The following is a 19828-nucleotide window of genomic DNA, read 5'->3' on the forward strand; positions in this document are numbered from 1 at the left end:
GAGTAAAGGCACGCAAATCTGAGGGGACACACACTGTGTTAATCATTAAGAAGCTTTAAATATTTCCTGCTTACACTCGAAGGGGGCTGAGAAATGGGTTTATTTTTTACAAGCAATTTCCGAGCTGGCTCCTTTTGCTATTAGCAACAGTAACCACATTGTAGGCATAGACTTTTCTCCCCCCTCTTAACAAATAGAAACAAATGACACATTTTACAATGCTGAATGTAAATGATGGAGTCATTCTGGTGTTGTTTTTCTAGATGTACAATGACCTCACTGACGAGAATTTAGAACCCTGTGGTCAAATCACAACAGAGGAAAATTAAAACCATATTTGAATAAACCACCTTAATAATAATAATAATAATAATGAAAATATGATAAACTTATATCACAATGTCATTCCTGTACCAAAAATTGCTTGGAGCAAGAAGACACAGGAGAGCCAGCAAGAAGGATGTTCTGCAGACCCAATGGGGTATGAGACGCTTCACAGGGACCGGCAGCCCCACTACAGTGTAGGGACAAAGTAAGGTAAGGACTAAACTCAGCCCCTGTAAAAGGGTTGGCAAGGTCCGATCTCTTCCGCCCTGCGCTAAAACACCAGTGTTGAGCAATATAAAAACATCTGAAATATGCGTTGCTCAATTTTATTCACTCAAGTCCATCCCCGGGAGTGGTGGTTGAGCCGCTCTTACAGCAAGTATGTTTCCTGAATGGGAAGTAGATGCAAGCACGGCTTTACCTGCCGTCTTCTCCGAAAGTAAGGATAAAAAAAACCCCACACGCTATCGAGTCATAAGCAAGAACATCCCCGCTCTTCGGAAGCGTGACCGCAGCTCCCCTCGCTGAGCCCGCTGATGTCCTCCAAATCCCCGTTAATCCCTTCCCGAACGCGACGGCACCTAGGACAAGCCCCCCGTGGCGCGACTCTGTCACCGAGACTGCCGAGCCTTCCCCGCGCTCCCGGCAGGGAGCAGCAGCAGACCGCCCTGCGGCCGCCCGCAAGTACGTACACACACACGCACGGACACACAGACACCAGCCGCCCGCCCGACAAAGGCTCCCGCCGCGCTGCGGTGCCCGCGGCCGCCGGCACCTTCGCAAGGTCACGGCGCTCCCTCCGCAGCACCCCGCGTAACGCCCGCAGGTGCGCAATGCGAGGGATCGGGGGTGGGGGGCGGGGGGGAGAAACGGGTGACACCGCCGACGCCCCGGCTGCGGCAGCCCCGTGCTGCCCGGCTCCCGGGGGCGCTACCGGCCCGGCCCGCTGCCGCTGCGCAGGCAGCGCGGATCGCGGGTTATAAGGGACCGCTCTCTCCGCCCCCGGCGGAGTCTCCCTCCGCCCCTGCCCGCGCTCTCCACCCCTTCCTCCGGCCGCGGAGAAGGGCATGGAGTTGGCGGGAGCCTATAAAAACCCCTGAGAGCCCGCCGGGGCCACGGCGCTGCGACAGACTCCGCGGGTGCAGCCGGGCCGCGCACCATGTCCCACCACTGGGGGTACGGCAGCCACGATGGTGAGTGCCCGGGGTGTGCGGCTCCGGCCGGCACGGTGCGGGACACAGCACGACACCTGGCAGCAGGTCGCTGGGAGAAGCGGCCGGGACGTGCCCACCGCGCCGAGCCTTCGCTCTGAGTGGAACCGGGCTCCGTGGCGCTTCTCTCTTTTAACCTTGAGATGGCACCTGCGGCGGGCCCGGCGCTCCGCACCGCTTCCCTGGACCATCTTCTGCTTTCCTCCTGTCATTCCTTTACTTCGGTAACGGCGCAAGGAGGAGGGGAGCATGGTGCGCTGCTCGAGGAGGACGGGGTGGCCTCTCGGAGGGCACCCCGGTGAAATCCCATCCTCAGGCTCCAAAGGGTGAGGGACCGCTGGGTGCCCCCCGTGGTCCCCAGGTGGGATTTCCCCTCGTCGGTGTTGCCAGTACCGGCAACCCTCGCAAATGGTGCATTATTATTTCGGATTAAGACTGATTCCAGTGTTAGAACACCCCGCTTTCTAGAGTGAGGGTTCTCATTTGCATCCCTCGAACGCCGTCTCTTTTCCCACGCTGTCTTGCAGGACCCGCTCACTGGCACGAGCACTTCCCCATCGCCAATGGAGAGCGCCAGTCCCCTATTGACATCTGCACCAAGGCCACCAAGTACGACGCTGGTCTGAAGCCTCTCAGCTTCAGCTACGATGCCAGCACGGCTAAAGCCATTGTCAACAACGGGCACTCCTTCAATGTGGAGTTTGATGATTCTTCTGACAAGTCAGGTGAGACTTCACCTTTGTGTGCAGTGGTGGAGATGGGAGAGATTGCTACTAACACTGCTACTAAAATGTTTGCTGAGGCCATAGTTTGGTTTTTGGTATACCAAACTCTTTTGGCTTCAATAAGGTCAGGATTCAGCATATTACATGGCTCCTTTAGGCTAAAAGGAAGTTGGAGTCCCATTAAAAGATAACAAAGCCTGTCTGGGCAGTTGAGCAGCTTGGAGTTGCCGTACTCTAAACTCGGAAAAGTGGATTGCTTTAGTTTTGCTTAAATCAGTAGGGTTTGGATAAAGGTTCAGCTGTGGAGAGAAAAAAAAAAAAAGGCCAAACAAACCAAACCCCATGGTTATTTGACAAGAACAATTTTAGGCATAGCTCATCATAAGCTACCAACTAAATGGTTAAAAGAGGAGGCAAAATGCATCCTAGCAATAAATTTGCCATAGAATAATAAAGGATTACACTTAACTTGAAGTAGAAACAGTTTGGAAATAGTTTTTTTTTTGTTATCAAAATATTATTTCATATTTCTGAAGCCAGTATGCTCCCAGGTTAGTACAGAAACAGAGAAATGGTTAGAAAATACTTCTTTGTTCTTTCGTAGTTTAGACAAGTATTATGCCTGACATTTCTTGATGCTGGGCTTTCTAGGTAATGTATCTGACACATTCCTACAAAGTTTCCTAGCAGGCAATCGTTCCACAGTGTCTTACTGTTCATTGTATTGTATGGTGAAATTAAGCAGTGCATCCTGCAACCCTTTTAGTAACCCTTACTGAAAGGAATGGCCACATTGATGCACAAATGGAATCTAAGCCCCAGTTGTAACAAGGGTTTTGTAGGTTATCTTTAAATGCAGTTTTTCAGCTGGCTGAATTTACAGAGATCATCACCCTGCTACAGTGAATGTATCTCTAGTTTTAACATAAACAGCAGAAGCAATCTCATAGAGAAGTCACTGCCTTCTCTAGACACTGCCTGATTTAACTTGCATTAAGTGCAAGTAAGTGCCCTATTTTTTCTAAGCATTTTGCTGGCAATATCATTTAGGGAATGGTGCTAAGAACAAATGATCCATGCCTACAAAAAATGTGAGTTTTTTGCAGGTAATGTGATACAGGCATTCAGTATTGCACTAAGAATTTGACTTTGTATTTTGATTACAGTCTTTGTACTGAAAAATGTGAAGTGGTCAGCTGTAAGTGTTCACAGTTGTATAAATACAGATAGGTCTATGTATAACTTACACAGAGCATCCACATTAATATTTGTATGTTCGTTTTTTTTAAAAAAGGTATTCTGACTTCTTAGTCTTTATTTTTCTTAAGCACTGAGGAGGTAAAGGAGTTGAATGCATGTATATTTTAACAGTGTCATGGGGAAGAAAAAGAGTAGAAAAGAAGGGAGTGTTTTCCTTGGATACACGTGAGTCTACTTGCTGTCATCCTGCTCTTGCTGAGCCCAAAGGAAAAAGGTTCAGGTCTTCACAGTATAACAAATCTACTACGTTCACTTTGTGTGCACAGAAGTTTGGAAAGACTGAACACTAGGTTGTATTTGGGAACTTGAAAAATAAAAAATGGCAGAAACATATGATAACCTAAAGAAATGTCTGGAGGAAGAATGCTTTTTTATGAGAAAGTGCAGAACCAGAACATCTGTGACGGGAATCCTCTGATGGATATGTAGTGACACAGCTTTCACAGTGGGAGGGTAGGAGATGCAAGTTGAAATATTCTCAGTAGCTCTATTAGTGAATCAGAAACTGATTATTCTTTATAAAACCCCCACGTTAAACAGATCTCTCTGAGGCCAGGTAAGGGTGGATCCTTTTGTATCACACTTCCTATTGAAAATTACAGTTCATAGAACCTACCTGGCAGCATGCTTAATGACTTCATTTGTATTCAGTTAACTAGGTAACCTACTTTTCCTTACACAAAATAGAGCTGTCTTTGACTTGACTGTGCTTGATTTACTCCTATTTCTGTGTGTACCAAATTCTTGGTTAGGCATCCCGCAACAGTCACAAGGAGAAACTCTGTGAAATTATGTGATGTGCTGGTATGTTTTACAGAAGACAATGAAATAAAATCCTGTAAGTACTTCCCACAGGCTGTATTGCTTGCTCCTATGAGCTTTCCCTTATGCAGTTATGAATTACCTGTGGTAGTAGGCGCAAAATGAAGTAATAAGATCATTGTTTGTGAATAATCTTCCAAGGCATGAGTAATTGCACAGAAAGGAGTAGATCCATTCATTAAGAATCTTCAGGCTCATAACTAATGACACTGAAGTAAATTGAACAGCAGTTCTGGGTATTATAATCAGTTAGAGTCCTCCTCTTCAGAGTATGCAAAATGAGCTATTGCAATAAAAAATTACAGGTAGTAAAAGCATAATAAAAATAGATAAGAAAGCTCAAAAGCATGTTTGGCTGCAACTCTTTGAAAGTAGTTGAATCTCTTTGATTCAGAAATATGTAATCTGAATACTGTTGATTCTCTAATAAAATGCTCTCCCCCCAAAATGTATATTTCTTATGTTGCATTTGTACATAGAAGAATGTTGTATAAAGCTCCTGTTCATCTCTGTGAAAAAAATAACAAACTACAAAAAATTAGGATTTCTTAAAATGATATTCCATCTATAATCTTTAGTACAGTAAGGATGTAAAATAAAATATTAACTTTTTAAAGAAAAATAATCTATGTGCAATCTATGTGACTAATGGATCTTCACAGAAGAAAATGTTTTCTTCCCTGCTTGTAGAAGATCCCTTTACTAATACGTGGAGCTTTATAGATGTAACTTTTGATCCTGGTTGTAATTATGCCCATGACCTATATAAATTCCTCTTACAATGATGTTTCAGCAAATAAATGATGTTAAAAGCTTTATGATATCTTTAGAACCAGACTTTGTTTTACTTTATTGTTAATTTTCTTAGACATACTTAGATGTCACGATGCTTAGAAAAACCCTTTTCCTAAGCATTTACTCCCAGATCTTCAATTTCAATTCTTGTAGTACAGGCTTCAAATTTCTTGGCTTGTGTGACAGCTGTTATATTCCAGAATACACTTGTAAAGGCTCAGCCAACTCCCAAAGTGAATCCCTTCATATTTCACAATTGCTAGTTGGTAGAAATGGTGTATGGAAAGGAAATTCACAAGCCAGCATTGCCATGTTTATGAACGTTTCTTTTGTGTGCTAAGATTCCATTATTTTCTCTTACATAAAAGGATATCTTCTCTCTTGTTTTCTTGCAGTCTTTTGGAATGTTTTCTTGGACTTGTATGTAGAAAGTAAACAGTGAACTTCCTCTTCCAGTTGTTATTGAGCCTCTCTTCTTCAGTTCTTGCAGTTGCTTTCTTAGTTCTCCTGTCTACTGTCTTCTACTAATAGTGAAAGTTTCAAGTGGTTTTAGGCATTCACATTTAAAATTCCTATAACTTTAAATAAAAGCCGAAACTCATAGTAATAAAAGTGTCACTAGGAATAAAACCTCATTCAGGTTCATCCATGATTGTATCCTGGGACCTGACCTTCCACATGAGTGAAGCAAGTGGTGCCGATAACTGTTAAATTACAATAAACCACCTTATTTTAGGTACTTTATAGCAAAGAAATATGTCAGTAAGGGCACTTTGTAATATTAAACACTTCATATTGTAGTCTGCTGTAAGGACATTTGTATTGTTTCACCCCTTTAAAAGACAGAAGTAAACAGCAACTTCTCAGAGCTGTAAAACCACAGGAAGTGGTTGCTCAAGAAAGCCTCAAGAGCCCAAAAGAAGATTTTGTAACATACTTTGAATGTGTTCTCAATGTAAGTTTCTCAGAAAACTCTTAACAATTCACAAAAACATGGAATTCAAGTGGGAAATGTTCATAGCGGTAGGCACTGTATTCTGTATTTTCTGATCATCTGCATAATGAGCTTATAAAGGGAAGAGGTCCATCAGCAATTAATTTATCCCATAACAAGAATGTTAAAATACCACATTTTAGCTGTAAAAAAGTGTAAATTGTTAAAGAAGTGAATTGCAACTATGGTGTAAGGCTCTAGAGACATTAGTAAATGTACTGGTAATTTCTGCTTGTGGATGAGTCTCTTGTTTCCTTTTTTCCTTCCTTGCCACTGAGCTAGAGATAATATTGAAACCCAAAATGGAGTCCCAAGTAAATCTGACTTTTTTTCAAATACTGAAACACAGTAGAACTTCAAAATTATGAAGAGACCTGGGGAAATGAAAATACTGTATTAACTTTGACACTAGCCCGCCTTTGGGAGACTTTCTGTAGTTGTCATCAAATATATTACCCAATTCTTCCTATAATTGTAAATATTAATGAGGATGCTTCAGCTATCTTGAATTATGACTCGCTGTAAAGAAGCCAATCTGTTTTGTTACACTGGTTATTCACTGCTTGGTTGGCAAGTGAGTTACTCTGAAAGTTGTGCTAATGTTGCTCTTCCTACACTTCCACCTTAGCTGGTAAATGGAGGAAGAAACAGGCAGGACTGCTGCCTTCAAGGCACAGCTCTTAATCAAAGTCACTGCCACTGGTTTATTTTTAGGCTTCCCAGCTCCAAAGATGTAATATTATCTATGCCAGAATAATATTGTGTGTTATAAGTAGATGGTCATAGGCTGAAGGTCCAAAATGCAGTTTAGCATTGTTGACCCTTCAGAATCATAAATTGGAGAACTGATTGCTTATAGCTTCAAGGGACTGTATTCAGGAGTCCACTTATATGTCACAAGTACTTTTTTGCACTGCTTGACTAAAAAGTCAGAGGTCCCTGAGAGTGTGTGATCATTAAATCATTTTTCCTGTGAACTGAAATCTCCAGAAGCCGCAAAGCCTATGTAAGCAACTTGAGAATAGCTCTTGTGTTTCCAGGAACTGGAAAGGAAAGTAAGGGGGCTTGAGATCAGTCCTGCATGTTTCAAGCCTTCCTTTCTTTACAGAGCCTACAAGTGTCCTTCTTCCCTTATAGCAGCATTTATTTATTTATTTATTTGTTTAGCGCGCACCTTCTGAGCAGAAATTTGACATGAATTGTGCATTTAGTAATCATGGCAACTTCCCTCCCTTCTTCCAAATTCCTCCTCCATTGGAGCTTTTACTGCAAACCCAGGAGAAGCTAGTCAGCTGTTATCAGCTAAGGCCACTTGGAAAAGTTTATTTTTAAGACGTAATGCAGCTGTGTGCCAGATGTCACCATGGCTGCTCTTGCCAGCTGATGTATTTGTTGATTTTACTTCTAGGCTCGAGGGACTGCTGTGCACTTACAAGCAATACTCGTACCTTAAGTTAGTTCATCCCTCAGTAGATATCAGTGTAGTATGAGCACTGTGTCTAATACAGTTTTCAGTACTGTAAGCAGTCACTGAGATTACTATTAAAGCTGTTGCCATCAGAAATTAAACCAGTTCTTTTAAGATAATTTTAATGCTTCCAACTCGATTCTCACAAAGTCATTGTCAGCTCATACAGTGTGAAAACATGAAGATTGAAGGCTGGCTGGGGATTCAGTGCAGCACTTTGTGACTCTTAGAGAATCTCCATTAAAGAGACTACATGAGAAAAAAACTCCACTGCTCCCAGGAGTAGGAGGAAACTTAAGAACCTAAATGACTTTGTATCCTTAAGCAGGTCAGAGTGTCTGGCTGCTACCCAGTCTGGATGAAATAGTTCAGCTGAGGTGAATCAGAACCACCAACCTGCTGTAGATACGCATGACTGCAGGCCTGCTGCGTTTTGGCAGGGGTTTCATTCTGGTCTATCTCTCTGGAACATCCTTGTTGCCTTGTCAGGCTAACCCTCTAGCAAAGCCAGAGTAGGGTTTTTTTTTCCTTATGAGATACCAGTTATGTAGGGTTTTTTTTTCTTGATGAAACCCATTACAGATGTTTTCTGCAAGTATGATCCCTACAGCCATATGCTTACATGCTGTCTTGCTCTCTTGCTTGTCATGATACAGCATCCTAGGAGGGATGTCTGAAAGAGATAACATAAAGAAGGAAACATCTCACAAAGTGTGACACTCCGTACTCCACGTTTCACAGAAGTGACAGCTTACCCTAACTGAACTCTTCAGTCTGTCAGATAGAGAAGCCCATCCTTGCATAAGAACACAGGGCTAATCCCAGAGCATCCTCCTAAGAGCCTTTTTTTGTGCCATTAATAGCGCATGGTGCTCCAGATTTATGTTTTTTTTCAAGTTATGTTTTGTCTACTTTGTCTCCTCAAGGCTTTTTATCTATCATACAGATGTCTGTATGAAACATTAACAGTAAGGTATATACTATGTGTATATTTCACACATACCTACAAGGTCATATACATTTGCACATCTGTGGTAGGCTGATGCAAAAGCATGGCTTTCTAAAGAACGGGAAATGTCAAAGCAATGTGTGTGCAAGAGTGCTGTCCTCAGAGGTACGTGCTTGAAATGACCTATTGCTAGGTTTTTGCGGGATAGACTCTCAGAACTAAATTTCCTAACAAGTTTGGAGCGCTGGACATCTGTTTGGACCCATTATTTCAGCTACTTAGAAGGAGCTTTGCTGTCAGTGATTGTCATTTGAAGAACACTTTCTCATTCTGCATTTTCTCAGAGTAACAAACCTTAAAGTAGTATTTTTCTTAGCACATTCATTTGTATGACTGGAAAGAATTCACTCTAACTCATGAAACAATCTTGTAGTTCAACCATTTTGATTATTTCTTTGGTGGGTTTATTGCTTTGATGAGATTTATTAGTTTCCTGCTTTGTATAGAGAGAACATCCCTTAGGAGATGGCTAAATAACAGTAATACCACAGTATTCCTGCAAAAATTCACAGATGTGGCTGCTGCCATTTCCTGAAAAAAGGTATGAAGTGATCCACAGTATTTTTTTACAAAGCGTTCTGTTCTACATGGGAAGGGTAACTACCTAGTGACTTGCCTTTGATTAGAATAGTGAAGTTGTGTGGCCTCAGCAAGCAGCTGTCCCAGATACAGCAAAATCCCCTTTGATTCCTTTGTGTTTCCAAATATCCTAAGAAAGTGTAATGGAGACAAATTAAGTTCACTTTCTTTATCCAAGAAATCCCACAGACATAAATGGGACAGTTTGTGTGGTTATGTGACTTCCCAACTTAGTGCTGCTAATACTTATGTTCACCTAATTTAGAAAATGTTATGAAATCATTTAATAACAGTGCAATATAAGTACAGGATGTTACTACTATTAATTCTCCAGTAAAAGGTAGAAGGTTGAAAACAGTTACCATTTCTTAACCTAAATTTGTGGCTCCAAATTTGTCTCACTGTAACATTTCAAATAACTTGCATCTTAAAAAGCACTGCATTTTCAAGCTGTCACCTCTTAGGCTGTTGCACGTCTGTGGGGACCAGGTTATGATGTAGGTTGAATCTGTAACAAAAGAATGTGTTTTCCAGGTTGGCTTGTGTTGTCTTCATCTGAAGCTGTGCTATGTAACAAAAGGGAGCACAGCTACATATGTATTTCCGGGATGGTTTTTACTAATACCAATTTCAAAAGGAAAGGAGCTTATGATGAAATAAATGCTCAAATATGAATCAGAATTTCCCCATCCCTCAAAAAAGTGGGATGGAATGGTTGCACTTCTGTCATCAGTGCTGCCTGAATTGATGTTCACATCACATGGGGCAAGGACAGGGAAGTTCCCAGTGTGAATGTTGCTCTGATTCTCGATGAACTTATACATAGCAAAAGCTGGTAGTATTTGTTCATGGTTTAAAAGCTCGTCTGGGGAAACAAAAAAAAAAGAAGCTCTAGCATTTCTACTTTGCCATTTAAGTTTAATGTTAAATTTTACTTCTTTGGAAAGGTTGGGAAGTATTAAAAAAAAAAAAAAAATTCTGCTTAATGTAGTCTAGCGCAAGAGGGGCTGTTCTGTAATTAAGCCTGCTGGATTTGTATTCATTCACACTAATCTAATTATTACTTTCTTTGAATGCTCTGCTGTGAGTCAAAATAAACTAGTGCTGGATCTGAGAACCACAGAATGAGAAAAGTAAGCAAAACCTGCAGAGATTTTTGTGCATATTTTGAGTTTTATGAGACTATAGCAAATTTTTGTGTAAAGAAATAACACTGCAAATGGATTTAAGAAGATTGCATGGTTCTGCTTTTCAGCATGCTTTCCATTGATTAATAACTGCAGATTAACCTGTCCTGCGCTAGTGCTGTCCAAGGTTGAGGAATGGTGGAACCTCAGTCCATTTGTACCTGCAACAAGCAGCTAGTCCATTAGCCAAAGGAACTGAAACTGAAACTTTGCAACGCCATGGCATAATTTTTAAATGAAACATAATATTGTGTGGATTAAATTATTTTACATCTGTAAAGACGTAACAGCCAATTACTTCATTTTCAAAAGGAACTAATGCACATTCACAGTTGTCATTCTGAAAAAAAGTATTCTAATTTGTAGTCCTGTGCTTGACAGTTATGCTTCTTGGCAGCTGGCACATGCAGAAACATAAAAGTAGAATAAGATATGCTCCTATTTAATTACTTTAAGTAGCCATTGTTCTTTGTATTACATAGCTTGGCAATAGGTAGGGCAAGTCTTGGTCTGTTGGCTGTTCAGGTTTGGAAATTGTATTGTTCGGTATAATACTGTTTAGTACCGGAAATTGCAAAGATGGCAGTGGAGGATATATTAACATTTTTCAAATAGAAATACATGTTGGGAAACTTCTAAATATATTCACCAAAGGAGCCCCAGGCAAATGCTAAATTTCTCCACTGAACTCAAATTTTGCATGTGTAAGGCACACCAGTGGAAACTGATGTGTTATATATATATATATATATATATATATATCGTATTTTCATATATTCCGATTTTTTAGTCAAATCCTTCTCACCTCATTGCCAGGTATCCACAACTGTTGTTGTCCATGCTTGTATATAATCAGAATTATTCAAACCTGAACAGACAGTGACCTTTTCCTCTCTGCATTTGATGCATATTTTCACACTTGCACGTATTGTGGTAATGTCTAGACTCATTGCAGACTGAGAGGAAAGCATCTTTACTCCACAGAACCATTTTGTTTGTGGCACATACACAAAGCACACTTAACGTAGTATCTGTTGTCAACACTCTTCTGTCACTGTATTGTGTATATATATATTTATGTGTATTGAGAAATTTATCTCAGATATGTAACACTTCAAATACATTTTTAAATAATCTTTTTTAATATTAACATCTTAGAGATTTAATATGAATTTGAGATGCTTAGGAAAAAAATAAATTGTCTGAAACCTTGCTCTAATAACTTAGATGATAGCTCTATTTAATGAAACTATTTGTTACTGTTTGTGCTTTATGCTGCACTGGAGGAGACATTGTCTGTGCCTTGAGCATTTTACAGCAATAGGGCTTAATCCTGCATATAATGGTGATTTGGCACAGTTTAATTGCAAGGTTAAAGCTAACAGGCAGAATAAGGGAGCTGAATAATAACTGAAAGTGTGGCTGAGCGCTCCACTTAGAGCAGTCCCATAGCAAGAGTAAGGTTAGATAGTGGAGAGCATAAGTAAACACCTTGTTTCTGTATTTTAAAAAATGTGTCTCGGCAGGCATTGCCATTTTCACCACCGTTTTTTAAACTCATTCTCGAGGAATAACGGTTGGGAGGGACAAGAGATCTGAATCCACATCTCTGCAATGCCTTGCACTGTGCCTAGCACTTTACCTTGCAGCAGCACATGGCTAACAGGTGTTGAGGTTTAATTTGGAACCAAAAGCATTTTGCTCAATCCAATCTGCCACAGGATTTTCAGGATTAAGACCTAAATGGATGAAGTGTCTAAAATGAAGGGACAGAGTACATTAGTAAGTGAAAGATGATTTGGTGTACTTCCATTAGAACAACTCTATACTGCCCTCTAACAAAGGCTGTTCTTTTTCTTGGCCTTTTTTTTATGTATTTGGTGACAGAAAAGTTACATCCTTAGCTCTGCCCTCGTCACCTGTAATATTAGCATGCCTGTTAAATTGCTGAGGAGATGCTCACTGTAAATTCTCTTATGTATTGATACATTTATTACTGATTTGGCATACTGCAGCAATGTACTGTTGAATACGATCTGGAGCAGCATGACGGCATGCAGAGGAATGAACTCTAGTTCACATGGAAGATTTGAGTGGACATTCCAGTTTGAAGTGAGACTCTATAACAAAAGTTATGTGAGATACTAATAAAGGCTCTTTGCTTTACAGTCCTGCAAGGAGGAGCACTGGATACAGCCTACAGGCTGGTACAATTTCACATTCACTGGGGATCCTGTGAGGGCCAAGGGTCCGAACACACTGTGGATGGTGTGAAGTATGATGCAGAGGTAGGGCGTGCTTTACCTTCTCCAGTCTTTTGTGTATAATAAATATTTTGTTATTTTGTTAATATTCCACCACAGTAGCAACTTCTCTATGGACCTTCACAGGGCGAGAGACTGTGGAGGTTACGATAGAAGATTTTAGTATAATGCTACCCAAGACCTGCTCCTTGCAAGAGCAGAGATTAGAATCAAATTAGAATTTTCTTAGCTACTTCTTGTCAAAGACTGTAGAAGCAGAAACCCCCCCATTATTTATCCCTGGTTTTCCCCTGCTTTCTCGGTGGCTCTTGAAAATCACAAAGAAATGGAATTTTAGCACCTCTGTACACACACGTCCCCTTTTTCTGGCTACAGTTTTTAACATCAGAGACATTTATACCGACAACATAATAATTTGGGGAAGACCATTTCATCTTTTGGTGGCAAAGAAGCAAAGGGGAGCTGTGAAGAGGGTAGGTAGCAAAGAAGTGAGACCTTGCAGGCACCCCTTGTAATATCTCCAGATACTCTGAATGTCCCTTGAACTGTTTAAGATTCTCTATTACAGCTGCACTACAGACAAGGAGTGACTTCAGTGCCTTGCATCCCACTTTTTTTTTTGTCCCCTGTTTAGAAATCTACCTCTGGATGCTGTGACAGGCTTTATCCCCTTTCATAGATGTGCATCAACTGAACATACCTGTGATTTGCACTGAAAGACAAAAGAAATGGCCCCACAAATTCGTTGCCACTGATGCTTTTCAAGAAATAGAAGTAGCTTTTGTCTTATCTGAGAAACTTGCCACTGCCTGTGTTCACAGTACCATAATTACTCACTCAACTCAACTTGCAGATGTGGGGAAACAGCCAGATGATCTTAAATTAGAAATAACTTGGGAATGAAAAAGAAAGCAACATCCTGGCTAGTGTGACCTGGAGCTTCATTTCATATTCTTTTCGAAGGCTTTTCAGAAAAGGCCAAGACTGTTTTTAAGCGCTCTAATTGCAGGTCAGATCTGTAGTTAATGCATTTTCTGTGGTTCTTTGACACTGACAATCATGTATTTCAGTGATGGTTAGAACTCCAGCATGTATAGCATTAAAATACTACATCAAAATCCTGCAGACTGCATGCAGGAAAAACTCATTCTGAAGATAACAGGAGTTTCACTGGACTAAAATCAGAATGATACAACCACAGTTTGCATTTAAAACTCATTTGGGAATAAAAGTGAGAAGCAAAATAAAATGCATGGCAAATCCCTTTTCATAAATGAAACTTGAAAGTAGATGAATGATTCAACAAATTCTTAACTGCATACAAAAGTTTTTAAATCTCAGCAGTAAAACGCCAGCTGTTCTTAATGTTTAATAAATTACTTCCCTGCATCCTCATCTGTAAAACATTATGGATGGAATATTATCTTCATAGTGCTCCTTTGTTTTCTTGTTCCTAGCTCCATATTGTTCACTGGAATGTAAAATATGGTAAATTTGCTGAAGCTGTGAAGCATCCTGATGGTTTGGCTGTGGTAGGCATCTTCATAAAGGTTAGTTAACCTTTTTCTTTTATATTAATTGGATGAGTCCAGATTTTTTATTGTGTTGCAGAGGGACCTAAGAGCCTAAAATATGGAAAAAGGCAGCATTATGCTACAGTGGCTAAATCCATAGCAAACTGGGTGGTGCTCCAAATTCTTGGCTTGCTCTACATATAAAAATTGTACACCAGCTATGGAGTATGACTGCCATTCATCACTGTGACAGCCCTATAGCAGCATATTTACCTTCATCACAACAGTGACACTGCCATAACCCTTATCAGTAAGAAGTGGTATGCATACCTGACAAACTTACTTGTGTATGAATCTGCAGTAGGACCAGCCTAAATAACACCTATTTTCCTTTTCCTGTCACTGTTAAATGCCCAGAGCGTTTTGTAGTAGTTGAATTATCTTCACGGTTGGTCGGAGAAGATGACTGTGCCCCAGCAGCATGCATTCTGTTCGGGCCTCATGGTGTTTTATTAGGAGTGTGACTTCTATGAAAAAACAACAGCTCGAGTCCAAACAGAAATGCACACACTGTAAATGAAAATCATTTTTTCTATCTAGTGACCTTGGCTGACCCATGTGTGCTGTCAGCTGGCATGACTTTCTAGTCACTTTTGCTGTAGTACTCCTGTTATGTAATAACACGGTGCTGGAAAAATGTTTCCTTGAGAACTGCAACAGGAAACTAAAGGTATCTTGTGAGTGCATGGTTATTTCCTTCTCATATGGTTTGTGTTACAGGTAGGAAATGCCAAGCCTGAAATACAGAAAGTTGTGGATGCTCTGAACTCCATTCAAACCAAGGTAATATTTGCTGTCTGTGATTGACACTAATCACAACTATGTTATGTTGCCTTCTTCAGAAAGTGGATTTTTTGCTTCTTCCTAGTCTGCTGCATGTACGAAAGTAAAACAAACTTTTCTTCCATCAGTACTGATGTTCCTGTAATCCTAAATGCAAAAGGGATTTGAATAAATTTGTGTGGTAGAAGGCAGGGAGTACTAGAAATAGTGATCATTTTGTATCTTTGACTACATATCTCTGTCTTTTAACTGCATTTAAACCTATAGTGTAGGATTCATCTAATCTAACCTGCTCTTGTAGATTTCCTTGACAGTGAAAAGATGGAAAAGGCACTTCCCTTCATCTCTGCATGTGTGGGATAAAATTTCCTTCCTCTGAGAAGGCATGCTTCTCTTGGTTGTTTCAGCAGAGCCCACATAAAAAGTTTGATCAGGATGTGTAACTCTTATAAGAAAAGTCTTTCTGTATTTTAAATATTGTGTGAAGTGTGTGTGTGTGATCTTAGTGAGCTGAGTAATGGGAAACTAAAAGTACTTACTGAGCAACTGAGTACCTTCGTAACAAGTAAAGGTCTGTGGAAAGGAGAAACATGGACAGGAAAGATAAAGAATGAGGTTATGGTGTCATCTTTGTTATCAGGCTTCCTTTGCAGTAAATGGATATTGCCATTTACTTCAATGGACTCTCCAAACAGTGCTCTCAGGTTCTGTTTCCAGTGGGATCAGTGTACGTGGCATCTGAAGTCTCATTGTTGCTTCAAGCAAAATCAAATCATGTCTCTAGAAGCAAGGAGCATAAATTCAACATTTGACAAGAAAAACAATGTTTTGAATGTCTTATAAGAAATATATTGCTAAAAGTCTTTAAGCCCAAATGTACTGTGGGATGCACTCAACACTTCATGCCAAACTCCATTTCTACCTTTCTCCAAACATGGAGCTTCGCACAGGAGACTTCACTACTGCAAGTCCAGTATGTCTTTGTGATCTCTCCCCTGATGTTAGCCCATCTACTTTCTTTACTGTAGGGAAAACAAGCTTCTTTCACAAACTTTGACCCCACTGGACTGCTTCCTGCATGCAGAGACTACTGGACATACCCCGGCTCACTGACCACTCCTCCGCTGCTCGAGTGTGTGATCTGGCACGTTCTGAAGGAGCCCATCACTGTTAGTCCAGAGCAGGTAGGTCTACAAAGGATGGTGCCAGTAGATATGTACAGGCATCTTATTGATTGCCTTAGCTTATCTGTCCAGATGGTCTTTAAAGTAGCAGTTTATGTTACTACAGAGCTATGCAAGGTATTAGCTAGCATCAGATATCAAAAATATGTATCTGAAGTAGTTATCCCCTTCTGGCAGAACTCTGCTGCTATGTGTAGAGGTAGAGTTTGTTGTAAAATGTAAGGCTGTCCTCCATTTGGACACAGTCCAGGGAAAATTTGCAGGGGGAGAGGAGGAAGAGAGAGTGGTTAAAAAATTAATCAGGATTTCCAGATCTTTTAATATATTTGATGAGGGTTTCCAGAAAGTTTTCCAATTTTCCCAGATATTCACCACATGACAGGCTAGAGCTGTCATGTGGTAAAAATCTGGGAAAATTGTAGCATGCATGAAAGGACCATTTGCATATGCAGAGTTAGTCTAGCATATGTTAGTGAGCATCAGCAGGTTTGCTGTTCATGCAAACATCACCCATCTGGGTATACTTGCCCTGAAAATACCAAGCATTTATAAGCATGTATCTCACACGTTAGATCTATAGTTAGTTTGTTGATCTTCCAGCATTTCCAAGACACAGAGCTCATTTTACAAGTTCTATTCAGCACAGAACAGAGTTAGGAAATCCCACGCAGAATTGTGACAATCCTAACAAAACTACATTGTTTGGAAGAGGAAAACTTGCAGATTCCATAAGTCTGAAAAAATCCTGTACTTTATTGAGCAGCTTGAGGAGGATGGAGTCTTTCTAGTAGGAAGGAACTCATGCAGATTAAATCCCTCCTGGCCGTAGTGTTTAACACCATCCTATGGAATGCCACACCATCCATTAGTGAAAATATATAGAGGCAAGATTCCATCCTCATTTCACATCTGTGATCTTGGGAGATATTAATAGAACTTATAGCTGATAAATATAAACCAGACCTGAAGGGTTTATTTGTGAATATAAATATATATTATATATTTGTAAATATAAACCAGAGGTGAAGTTTATTCTTCAAACTCTTAAATCCCTTTTATCAGTGGCAGACATGCTAACAATATACACATAATTCTAGGGGTTTTATTCAGCTGATGTTACAAAAGTGCAACTGAGCTGTTGTGGGACTTAAGGTAATAAAACCAGAATAAATGACAAAAACTATCAGAAATAATAATTATAGCATTGATTATGATTAATAAATGTAAGGGCGCATTAAAGTTGACACTCTACTTATTCTAAACTACTGGTATTGCTATTGATAATTCAGAGTTTGCAAATATGGTTTTATTACAGGGTAAGATCACATTCATCAAAATAGAGTTGTTTTTCCTACTACACCTACTTTAACCACCTACAAGTGGTAAAAGAAACCACTTGTTTCTCCCACGCACACCCCTTCATATTACTATCGACATTTCAAAGATGGATTTGGATCAAAACAATGTGTGGCAGAAGCAGCTTGCCTCTTCTTTCCAAAACCAATCAAGACAGGAAACCATAAAACAGAGTATTGACACTGGGTTTAAGTTGAGCTGTTTTTTCAAAGATAGACAAAAGCTGGATATTACAGCAGGGTATAGTGAGCCCCTTATAATTTGCTGTAGTGACACTGCAGTTCCTGGCAGAGATTTAGCTCCAGACTTTGTTCTGGTTGGTCCTGAAGGTAAAGTCCTCTCCTGGGCTAATCACTGCTGGGGCCTTCCACCTTGAATGAAGGAAAGCCTGGCCTGCAGCCTGACTGGTATGAAGTCCTGTATACTATGTACATATTCCTGTCAGCAGTTCTGGCTGTCTGTATGAGATCGCATTTGGGGTGGGTTGTTATTTTGGCACGGTCTTTGTACTAGTTTTGGAGATGCCCACTTAGACATAAAGGTGTTTTTATTATATCAGTCTGTGCAAACACCAGTTGTGCTTTAGGAACAAACACTGACACTTTACAGTATGCTCCCATTGATATGGATCGGTTTTCCCTCTCACAGTGTTTGAAAATCAAGATACGTTGAATGATATTGGCTGCTTTAATTTGACCCAAGGGTAAAGTTGTGTTTTTTGCCCCCTGCAACTGGATTAAAAAAATCAAATTTTCAAAAGATCCAAAACTCTTAAACTTGCAAAGTATTCTGAAAGGTTTTCAATTGAGATCTGGATAGAGAACAAGCAACTCCTTGTGCACAAAGTTCTGTAAATGTGTGCCTGCATCCTTGTCTTCTGCATTCTTATTTGTTCTTGCAAGGTTATTTTGTGGACAGGAGAGCCTGTGTCAGGGGCAGGAAATGGTGTGGATGAAATGTAGAGACACATGGCCGGTGGTACCATCTTTAGACCATTAGTGCTGGTGAAACTTTGAGTTGGACCTCTGGCTCAGGCCCAAAGTGTATAATTCAGAAAGTCCTGCTGAAACAAGAACATGCATTTGAGGATGTTTGTGTCTTTTTCCACAGATGTGTAAAATCCGTGGCCTTTGCTTCAATGCTGAGAATGAGCCCGTGTGCCGTATGGTGGACAACTGGCGCCCATGTCAACCTTTGAAGAGCAGGGAAGTCAGAGCTTCCTTCCAGTAACCTCAACACTAAGTGTGTTAGAAATGGCTGTGTTTGTGAGGAGCCCCTTTTGCTAAGCCCAAATCAAACTTTTGCCATGTGTGCTCTGGCAGCATCTTGTTTCTCAGATCCATTCTTTCTTTCGCTCTGCATCTGAAATGCCAGCTAATAAAATGTGAAAGGCTCTTGGCCAAATAGGAAAGGGTTCTTAAGGTGTGGGGTTAGGAAAGCATGGTGGGGTGCATGGCTGTGTGTGTTTCGGTGACTATTGCTGCAACTGACTTTTGGTGTAATAAACAGTATGTTGGCTAGTTGGGAGAGGATATGGTGGTAGTAGCAAAATAAGCCATTTTAAGAAACCTCATCCTCTGGTGTGATAGTGCACATAACTAACGATAACTTGAAGCTTTGTGAAAAGCACAGGAATACAGAATCTAGGGATAATTTAGGAAAAAAAAGTATTTTGAGAAAGTAAAGCAAAATGAATATTGAGAATTAGAGTTATTACATTTTAAGAAACTGACATGTAAATATTTTTTCAGACTGTTTTACATTTTTACCCATGCTATCAACAGCCTTGATTATACCTTAATGGTAGTTGGATTTTTTTAATTAAAAATGTCCTAAATTAAGTATTATCTTTAAAAGTTGTTATTACCATAGAAGTAATACAAAATATCTTTTCATTGAAATAATATATGCTCTAATTTAAGGAGGAAAATAATATTGTATTTTAGATAACTTCTCTAATAAATCTATACTTATATTTTTGCTTCCATGTTGTTATTTTCATTTGGGTAGAGTCACTAATCTGCTTGTCTCATTGCATATTAAACATAATTACTATACATATATTATATTGGGAATGGGTTTCAATGACAATAGAGATGAATGCAAACCTATATGGATATGTTAGGAAATTTTCTCTAAGTAGCTCTCTGATAGACAGCAGAAAGCCCATCTGCTTTATAACAGCAGAAAGAGCTGTTAGCTTTGAGCAGTCACTACGGATTATCATCAAAACTGACTGCACAGTAAAAGATCCCCTCACAAGAATTTTGAACAAAATCATACTGAGGAA

General features: G+C 40.1%; 1 protein-coding gene across 1 annotated transcript; it reads left to right on the forward strand.

The window, feature by feature from the left end:
• Positions 1-1320: 1320 nt before the first annotated feature.
• On the forward strand, positions 1321-19513 carry LOC133206698 (carbonic anhydrase 2). Its single transcript, XM_061342885.1, has 7 exons — positions 1321-1520; positions 2066-2263; positions 12547-12665; positions 14099-14191; positions 14936-14998; positions 16027-16182; positions 18649-19513. The coding sequence occupies exons 1-7, from the start codon at positions 1487-1489 to the stop codon at positions 18766-18768; spliced, it is 783 nt and encodes a 260-aa protein (XP_061198869.1). The 5' UTR covers positions 1321-1486; the 3' UTR covers positions 18769-19513.
• The last annotated feature ends 315 nt before the right edge of the window (positions 19514-19828 follow it).

The sequence above is a fragment of the Neopsephotus bourkii genome, unplaced genomic scaffold (genome assembly GCF_033783945.1).
Source record: "Neopsephotus bourkii isolate Nb327-2 ecotype Australia unplaced genomic scaffold, CSIRO-AGI_Nbou_v1 NB_1820, whole genome shotgun sequence".
Lineage (NCBI taxonomy): Eukaryota > Metazoa > Chordata > Aves > Psittaciformes > Psittacidae > Neopsephotus > Neopsephotus bourkii.